The 8,986-nt window shown below is 61.4% G+C and overlaps 2 protein-coding genes across 2 annotated transcripts; one reads left to right on the top strand and one right to left on the bottom strand.

Moving 5' to 3' along the window:
* Positions 1 to 1,188: 1,188 nt before the first annotated feature.
* LOC120353776 (CDP-diacylglycerol--serine O-phosphatidyltransferase-like) lies at positions 1,189 to 2,765 on the bottom strand. Its single transcript, XM_039438581.1, has 3 exons — positions 2,423 to 2,765; positions 1,398 to 2,349; positions 1,189 to 1,324 (listed from the first exon to the last, which is right to left on the bottom strand). The coding sequence occupies exons 1-3, from the start codon at positions 2,763 to 2,765 to the stop codon at positions 1,189 to 1,191; spliced, it is 1,431 nt and encodes a 476-aa protein (XP_039294515.1).
* Positions 2,766 to 7,043: 4,278 nt separating this feature from the next.
* On the top strand, positions 7,044 to 8,133 carry LOC120353775 (uncharacterized tRNA/rRNA methyltransferase YfiF-like). Its single transcript, XM_039438580.1, has 3 exons — positions 7,044 to 7,212; positions 7,335 to 7,659; positions 7,725 to 8,133. Exons 1-3 carry the CDS (start codon positions 7,044 to 7,046, stop codon positions 8,131 to 8,133), a joined length of 903 nt encoding a protein of 300 aa, XP_039294514.1.
* Positions 8,134 to 8,986: the final 853 nt, after the last annotated feature.

Here is an 8,986-nt window from a genome sequence, read left to right as displayed (position 1 = left end):
TAACAGCAAATACATTTCGTCCCGAATTTCATCATTGCTATGGCTCGGAGAACATATCATGACAGAAACAACCTCAGCTCTTGAGGGTGAGCGCGGCGTCGAACAGGGGGCGCTGGATAACAAAAAACGCATTTTCGCTATCGTTGGGGCTTCGTCAGGCAATCTGGTGGAGTGGTTTGATTTTTACGTTTACTCCTTCTGCTCAATCTACTTTGCCGCCTCATTTTTTCCGGCGGGCAACAGCACCACGCAGCTGCTGCAAACCGCCGGGGTATTCGCCGCTGGCTTCTTTATGCGACCTATCGGCGGCTGCTGTTCGGCTATATTGCCGATAAACATGGCCGAAAAAACTCAATGCTGATTTCGGTCTGCATGATGTGCGCCGGATCGCTGGTGATCGCCTGCCTGCCGACATATGAATCGATCGGCAGCTGGGCACCGGCGCTGCTGCTGCTGCGCGCCTGTTCAGGGCTGTCGGTGGCGGCGAGTACGGCACCAGCGCTACCTACATGAGCGAGGTGGCGATCAGGGCCGCCGTGCTTTTATGCCTCGTTCCAGTATGTCACGCTGATCGGCGGGCAACTGCTGGCGCTGCTGGATTGGTGATCCTGCAGCAAATATTGTCCGGCGAAGAGCTGAAGGCCTGGGGATGGCGTATTCCGTTTGCCCTGGGGGCCGTGTTGGCGGTAGTGGCGCTGTACCTGCGCCGTTCGCTGAATGAAACCTCGATGCGAAGACGCGTAACCACAAGATGCCGGTTCGCTGACGGGGCTGTGGAAAAACCGCAAAGCGTTTCTGATGGTGCTGGGCTTTACCGCCGCCGGTTCGCTGACCTTCTACACCTTCACCACCTACATGCAGAAATATCTGGTGAACACTGCCGGTATGGACGCCAAGCTGGCAGCGCCATCATGACCGTCGCGCTGTTCGTCTTTATGCTGCTGCAGCCGGCGGTCGGCGCGTTCTCGGATAAAATCGGCCGTCGCAGCTCGATGCTGATCTTCTCGGCATTGGCCACTGTGCTGACGGTGCAATTCTGTTTGCCCTGAAAGAGGTGACCAATCCCTTTATGGCGTTCGGCCTGATCGTGCTGGCGTTGTTCGTCGTCAGCTTCTACACCGCGATTCAGCGGGCTGCTTAAAGCCGAGATGTTCCGCCCGAGGTGCGGGCGTTAGGGGTAGGCTTGTCTTATGCGGTAGCGAATGCCCTGTTCGGCGGTTCGGCGGAATATGTCGCGCTGTCGCTGAAATCGTTCGGCGTGGAGAACGCTTTCTTCTGGTACGTTTCCGGCATGTGCCTGCTGGCGTTGCTGGTCTCACTCCGGCTGCATCGCAAAGGCAAGGAGATACAGCTGTAATAAAAACCCCGGCCTTGGCCGGGGTCAGAGTAGATCTTACAGGATACGGCTAATCAGCCGATCGATGCGGATACGCCGCAGACGGCGAATCAGCTTACGCACCTTGATCGGGTACTGCTGAATGCTTTGCAGCTCCTGATAATGGCCGACCACGGTGGTGTGGGTGCGGATGCATTCCAGCTCTTTTTGCCGCTGCTCGCGCATTTCCTGCTTGGGATCGTGGATCAGAATGGCGTTTTCCAGATCCAGCCGCCAGGCGCGCGGGTTGAGGTTATTGCCGGTGACCAGCTGCCACTCTTCGTCTACCCACATGCCTTTCAGGTGATAACTGTTATCGCCATCCTTCCACAGACGCACGATCAGCTGACCGGTGTCGACGTAACGCTGCAAGCGGCTCAGGAAGCGGCGCAGGTTGATCTCGTACAGGTAGGGCAGCGCGCCGATGATTTTGAACGGCTGGTCTTCCGGAATATAGAAGTCGTTGGCGGTTTTGTCGCCGACGATGATCCTCCACCTGTTTGCCCTGGCGCAGCAGATAAATGATGTTGCGCACCAGCAGCGCCGGCAGGTTGAAATAGGGGTACACAGCGTCAGTTTCTGGTCGGCGCACGACATCAGGTGATGAATGGTTTTATTCAGCACGCTTTGCTTGCCAAGCCCAACCAGCGGCGTCACCGCCAGCTCATCGTTACCGGCTTTACCGCGGAAGTGGTAACCGGCGCGGCGCAGGGCGAAACGGAACAGACGGGTCTCGTTTTTGATCTCCGGGCTTTTCGGCCGATCGCTGCGATCGAGCGCTGTACGGCGCCGGCGGTGAGCAGATGCTGCTTGATGTAATCGATCAGGTATCGGCCACGCCTCGTTGGTAATCAGCTGGTAGCGATCGTAACGGTATTTCTCATGCTGATGTAGATAGACGTCATTGATGCTGGCGCCGCTGTAGATCACGGTATCGTCGACCACGAAGCCCTTCAGGTGCAGGACGCCCAGCGCTTCGCGGTATTGACCGGCACGCCGTAGATAGGCACCGATTGCTCTGGATGTTGGCTGGCCATGGCGCAGTACCAGTCGGCGTTGGTATTGGCGGCGGCGGCGCCGATGCGCCCGCGCTTGTGCGCGGTGCCAGTCGACCAGCACGCAGATTCCAGCTCGGGCGCTGCTGCTTGGCTTGATACAGCGCGTTGAGGATCTCGCGCCCGGCGTCCGTCATGCTCCAGATACAGGGCCACCAGATAGATACGTTGGGTGGCGTTGGCGATGCGTCCAGCAGCGTGGTGCGAAAGTCGGACGGCGCGTACAGCGTACGAACATCAGCAACCGTCTGGGGGAGTTTGGGCAGTTGTGCAAGGTGTTGTTGATGTTTGCTACGTTTAAATTTGACAACATCACAGTGCGTTTCTTCTCTCATGATTGATGGCCGGAACGCCACAGCTTAAAAACAATAAACCGAATAATCGGGCGATAATACCATTAGTTGCCTCGATTGTGCGTATGTTTTGGCGTTAAGTGGTGGATTCGTAGCGCATTGCGACGCAGGTCACTGCGCGTCGGCGGCCTGCAGCGGCAGCGTCAATTGACGATGCCGTCTCAAGCTGCACCTCGATGCCAAAGCCCAGCCGCTGCGCCAGTGCGATCATGCCGCGGTTATTCGGCATGGTGATGCCGCTCAGGCGAGTCAGGCCATGAGCGCGCGCATAGGCGATCATTTTCTCCAGCAGCTGACGGCCCAGGCCCCGCCTTCAGATCGGAACGCACCAGCACGGCGAATTCGGCGTCGGTGTTGTCCGGATCGGACAGCGCGCGGGTCACGCCGATGATCTCGTCTGCGCGCACCGCCACAAGGCCATTTCTCGATCGTAGTCGATCTGCGTCATGTTGGCCAATCGTCATGGGTAAACTCGTTGATCTCGCTGAAGTAGCGATAATAGAGATCTTCCTTGGTCACTCTATCGATGAAATGCTTCAGCGCCGGCTCGTCTTCCGGCAGGATTGGGCGGAACAGGCATTGGCTGCCGTCTTTCAGCGCGATGGTCTCTTCAGCTCCTGCGGATAAGGGCGGATCGCCAGCCTGCCTGCGGATCGCCGCTGAACGGCGCGAGCTGCATCGAAACGTCCAGCAGGGTGAACTCGCTGCCGGAGGCCAGCACCGGGTGAATATCCAACCGGGCGATCTCCGGGCAGTCGAGGATCAGGTTGGAGACCTGCACCAGCAGGCGGCTCAGCCCGGGGTATCCAAAGGCCGCAGCGCGCTGCGCCCGCGGATCTTGCCGCCTTTCACCGCCTGCAGCACCAGATAACGCGCCAGCGCCATGTTCAGCGGCGGCAGCGCGACCGCCACCTGATTTTCCTGGCGCCACTCTACGCCGCCTTCGCCCAGCATGATCAGCGGGCCGAAAATCGCATCCTGCTCTACCGCGATGCGCAGCTCCTGGGCGCCGGCGCGGTTGGCCATGCTCTGCACCAGCAGGCCATGGATGCGCGCCTGGGGGTAGGTGCTCTTCACGCGGTCGAGGATCGCCTCCGCCGCGCGCTGCACTTCGGTCGCGGTGCGCAGGTAGAGCATGACGCCCTGAACTTCCGATTTATGCGGGATATCCGGCGAACGCAGCTTCAGCGCTACCGGTAGCCGATCTGTTCGGCATGTGTACCGCTTCGGCGCTGTCCTCGGCAATCCAGGTCGGCAGGTGCTCAGATCGTAGGCCTGCAGATGATTGCACCTCGTGGGTATCCAGCTGGGTGGCGCCTTCGGCCAGCGCCTGATGGATAAGGCGGTGGGCTCGTGGGCGGGTGTGTTGGCAGTGAGGCCGACCGGCAGCGCTGGCGTCTCTTTCAACTGCTTCTGGTTGCGGCGATATTCCACCATATGCATAAAGGCGGTCACCGCGCCTTCGGCGTGCGGTAGGTGGGAATGGCGGCCTCGGTAAATAACCGGCGCGCCTCTTGCGAAGAGTATTCGCCGCACCAGTTGGTCAGCAGCGTGATGCGTTTGCCGCGCGGATGGCGATGCAGCGCCTCGATCAGCCGTTCTGCCGTGGCGGTGCCCGGCGCCGCCGCGCTCGGCGCGTGGATTAACAGCAGCGCGTCATAGTCGTGGCTGTCGAGCAGCGCTTCGATTGCCGCCAGGAAGCGCTGCGGCGTGGCATCATCGCGCAGGTCGAGCGGATTGCCGGCGCGGATGAAATCCGGCAGCGCGTCGCTCAATGTCGCCAGGCTCTCATCGCTCAGCGTGGCCAGCTTGCCGTGCGTCCGAGCAGTCGTCCAGGCCATCGCCGCCGGCGCCGCCCCGTTGCTGACGATCATCAGCCGCTCGCCGCGCAGCGGAGCATATGGCTGAGGGTTTCCACCGCCGAGAACAGCTCATGGGTATCTGCACGCGCAGCAGGCGGCGCGCTGGATGGCGGCGTCATAGGCGGCGTCCAGCCCCAGCTGGCTGTGAGCAACAGCTGCGCCTGTTGGCTGCGGCGCTTTTGATCACCAGAATGGGCTTGTTGCGCGAGGCGCTGCGCGAGGCGGAGAGAAAGCGCCGCGCATCGCTGATTTTTCCAGATACAGCAGAATGGCGCTGGTCTTGCTGTCGCGCGCCAAAAAGTCGAGCAGGGTCGTCGACGTCGATGTCCAGGCTGTCGCCCAGTGCGATAAAGTAAGAGAAGCCGACTTCGCGCTGCTGCGCCCAGTCGAGAATGGTGTTGGCCACGGCGGCGGACTGCGAAATAAACGCAGCTTGCCCTTTTGGATCGGCACCGGCGAGAAGCTGGCGTTGATGCCCTGCCACGGCGCCAGCAGCCCCAGGCTGTTGGGGCCCAACAGCGCATGGCGTAGCGCTGCGCGCAGGCCTTCAGCTCGGCAAACTGTCCGGCGGCGAAGAGAGTACGATGGCGGTTTTACAGCCGCGTTGGCCCAGCGCTTCAATCAGCGCCAGATTGCGTTTGGCGTGGGTGCAGATGATCGCCAGATCCGGCGTCAGCGGCCAGGCTGGCGACGTCGGGGTAGGCCATCACGCCGCAGACCGCCTTGTAGCGCGGCGTGACCGGCAAGATGGGCCCGCCGAAACCGCCGGCCAGCAGGTTGCTCATCATCAGGTTGCCGGCGCGGCCGGGCTGCTGCGAAGCGCCCAGCACGGCGATCGATTTGGGACGTAGTAGCGCTTCTAACCTCGCTGGCTCATGCACGGCTCCTTTTGGCAACGTTACGCCTGATTTTAGGCGCTTTCTGGCTACATTGCTGTGACCGGTGCCTCCGGCCGGGTCGGTTTTCCCGCCAGATATTGTTGACGGAAATAGCGGAAATGCTGATTCAATCCGTCGGCGGCCGGCAGATCGCCCGCCTGTTGCAGCAGGGCGGCGGCCACTTCCGCCGTGCAGTGTTGCTCGGCGCGGCTGGCTTCGCGCAGCTGGTAGGCCGATGCCGCGTCGACGTTGAGGGAAAACACCCGGGAATTGATTGAGGTACGGGCTTTTACGGAACATTTTGCGCGCTTCCGCCCAGGTGCCGTCCAGCATGATGAACAGCGGCGGTTTGCCGCCGGCGGGCAGCTCGCTGAACACCGGCCGTTCGGCGTCGGCGTAGGAAGCGGGGAACACCACATAAGGCTGCCGCGCCGGATCGTTGATGGCCGCCAGCAGGGCCGGATCGACTTCGGTGCGCGACCAGAGGAACGCCTGGGTGTCCGGCAGGATATCGGCGATCAGGCGGCCGGTGTTGCTGGGCTGAGCGGCTCGGCGGCCGACATGATCAGGCAGAAACGGCTGCCGGCCTGCTGCGGGCGAATGGTGTCGCACAGGCAGTTTTTATGCGGCAGCAGGCAACTGACAACGCGCCACCCGGCAACCGCGCGCCAGAAAAGGGCGGGTGGCGCGGTCTAAACGGAATTGGCGCAGGCGAAGTACGGCGTTGTCGGTCATAACGATCCTGGGGAAAAACCGCCATTGTAACGCAGAAAAAAGCCCGCGGGAGGGGCGGGCTTATCGGGGCGCGTTCGCGCGCGATGGCGGGATACGGCCTATACTTGCCGAATCACACTAACTCGTTGAGCCAGGTCAAACGGCGCTTTTGAATCGCGCCGTTGAGCATGTCGACCATCTTGCCCTGACGGAAACACCATGATGGTCGGGATGCTGCGGATGCGGAAACGGGCGCTCAGCTTCCGGCTCGGCTTCGGTGTTCACTTCACGAAGCGCACTTTGCCGGCGCGCTCTTCGGCCACGTCTTCAAGATCGGCGCAAAGCTGCGGCACGGGCCGCACCATGGCGCCCAGAAATCGACCACGACGGCAGATCGTCTGCAGCAACTGGTCCAGCGTGGCGGCGGTGGCATTGATCACTTCACCGTCGAAGAGAGCTCATGGCCGCAGCGGCCGCATTCGCGTTGTCCGCAAACGTTCTTCCGGCACGCGATTGGTGCATTGCAAGCTGCACAAACTGTATTCATGTTGACCTCGGGTACAGAGAAGCATGGTCCCCGCAACGCAGTTGCGGAGATGTTTCTTTAATGCTGACAATTATCGGCAAAACCCGGCGCATGAACAATGAGGTTTGTTCAATGGATGTATAGTTGGGAGCTTTTAGCGCAAGTTGGTGGCTTCGTGCACCAACATCAGGTACTCTTCGCGCCCTGCGCGTTGGTGGAGAAGACAATGAACGATTATTTAGTGGCAAGAACGGTAAAGTCAAAGTGATGTACGTCCGCAATGACGACGACAACGGCGACGACCGCAACAAGAATAAACGTCCGGCCGGCAAAGGCCCGTCCGGCTGACGGTGCGCGCTCGGGCCGCACCGGTCAAGACAAGGCGCGCGGCGGCAACGATCGCCGCGGCGCCGACCCCGCCGCAGTGAAAGCGATCGTCTCGCCGTCCGGCGCGCTCTGAAGATCGCGGTGGCAACGAGTCGCCGTGGAGAACGTTTCGCGCGCGCCGAATGAAGAGCCGGCGTTCGATCACGGCGGTATCAGCGGCAAAAGCTTTATCGATCCGGAACAGCTGCGCCGTCAGCGTGCGGAAGAAACCCGCGTTTACTGGAAAACGCCTGTCAGGCGCTGTTCGCCAGCCGCCCGGAAGCGATCGTGCGCGCTTGGTTCGTGCAGTCGGTCACCCCGCGTTTCCGCGAAGCGCTGCGCTGGATGGCGGCTAACCGCAAGGCTTACCACGTGGTGGATGAGGAAGAGCTGGCCAAGGCTTCCGGCACCGAGCACCACGGCGGCGTCTGCTTCCTGATCAAAAAGCGTCAGGGCCTGGATGCGCAGACCTACCTGAAAAGCGCACCGGCGACCGACTGCGTGCTGGCGCTGGAAGAAGTGGGTAACCCGCATAACCTGGGTGCTATCGTCCGTTCTTGCGCTCACTTCGGCGTCAAACGGCGTGCTGCTGCAGGACGGCGCTGCTGGAATCCGGCGCGGCGGTGCGTACCGCAGAAGGCGGCGCGGAGCACATCAAGGCGATCAACGCCGACGATTTCCTGTCGGTGCTGGACACCTTCCGCAAGGCGGGTTACACCATCGTTACCACCTCCAGCCACAAAGGCACCGCGCTGGCGCAGGCCAAGCTGCCGGCCAAGATGGTGCTGGTGCTGGGCCAGGAACGTGACGGTCTGAGCGACAGCGCCTGGCAGCAGGGCGACATGAACGTGTCTATCGGCGGCACCGGCAAGGTGGAAAGCCTGAACGTTTCCGTAGCGACCGGCATTCTGCTGGCGGATGGTGGCGTCAGAATCAGGCGTAATCTGTTCTACGCGGATAAAAAAACGGGCGCCAGGGCGCCCGTTTCGTTTATTGAAGCTTAGTGAGCGCCGCCGCCCCCAACGCCGCCGGAGCTGAACGGCGGTTTCGCCACCACACCAGCACCAGCAGCACCAGGAATACCCCGGCCGACAGCAGAAGATCTCGTTGGCGGAGATGATCAGGCCCTGAGCGGTGATCTCGTTGGCGATATACGCCGACGCTTGTTGTTTGCTCATGCCGAGCTGCTCCAGCTGCCGGTACATCTCCTGCGACTGCGGGTTGTACGGGTTGACGAACTCCGTCAGCTGCGAATGGTGCTGCGATTCGCGCTGCGTCCACAGGGTGGTGGTGATCGAGGTACCGATCGACCCGCCAGCGTTCGCGTGAAGTTCGACAGGCTCGACGCCGCCGCCATGCGTTCCGGCGGCAGGCCGGACAGCGTGATGGTGGTCAACGGCATGAAGAAGCAGGCGATGGCGAAGCCCTGGACAAACTGCGGCCAGGCGGAAGCGCCGAAGTCCATGCCCGGTTCAAATGTATAGGCGCGCCCGTAGAAGCACACGGCATACATGATGAAGCTGAAGGTGACCAGCCGGCGCATGTCGAGCCGGTTGCCGAACTTGCCGATGATCGGCGACAGCAGCACCGGGATCAGCCCAACCGGCGCCGACGCCAGCCCCGCCCAGGTGGCGGTATAGCCGTACACCTCTTGCAGCAGCTGCGGCAACAGCACGATGGCGCCGAAGTACAGCATGTAGGCCAGGCTGATACACAGGCAGCCGATGGTGAAGTTGCGCGACTTGAACAGCGACAGATCCACCACCGGATGGTCGTCCGTCAGCTCCCACACCACCAGGAACAGCAGCGCCACCACCGCGACGACGGTGAGCGTGATGATCTCGGTCGAGTTGAACC

This window comes from Nilaparvata lugens, chromosome 12 (genome assembly GCF_014356525.2).
Source record: "Nilaparvata lugens isolate BPH chromosome 12, ASM1435652v1, whole genome shotgun sequence".
Classification (NCBI taxonomy): domain Eukaryota; kingdom Metazoa; phylum Arthropoda; class Insecta; order Hemiptera; family Delphacidae; genus Nilaparvata; species Nilaparvata lugens.
The sequence above is the reverse complement of the archived record's forward strand: the minus strand, read 5'-3'. Positions and strand labels throughout refer to the sequence as shown.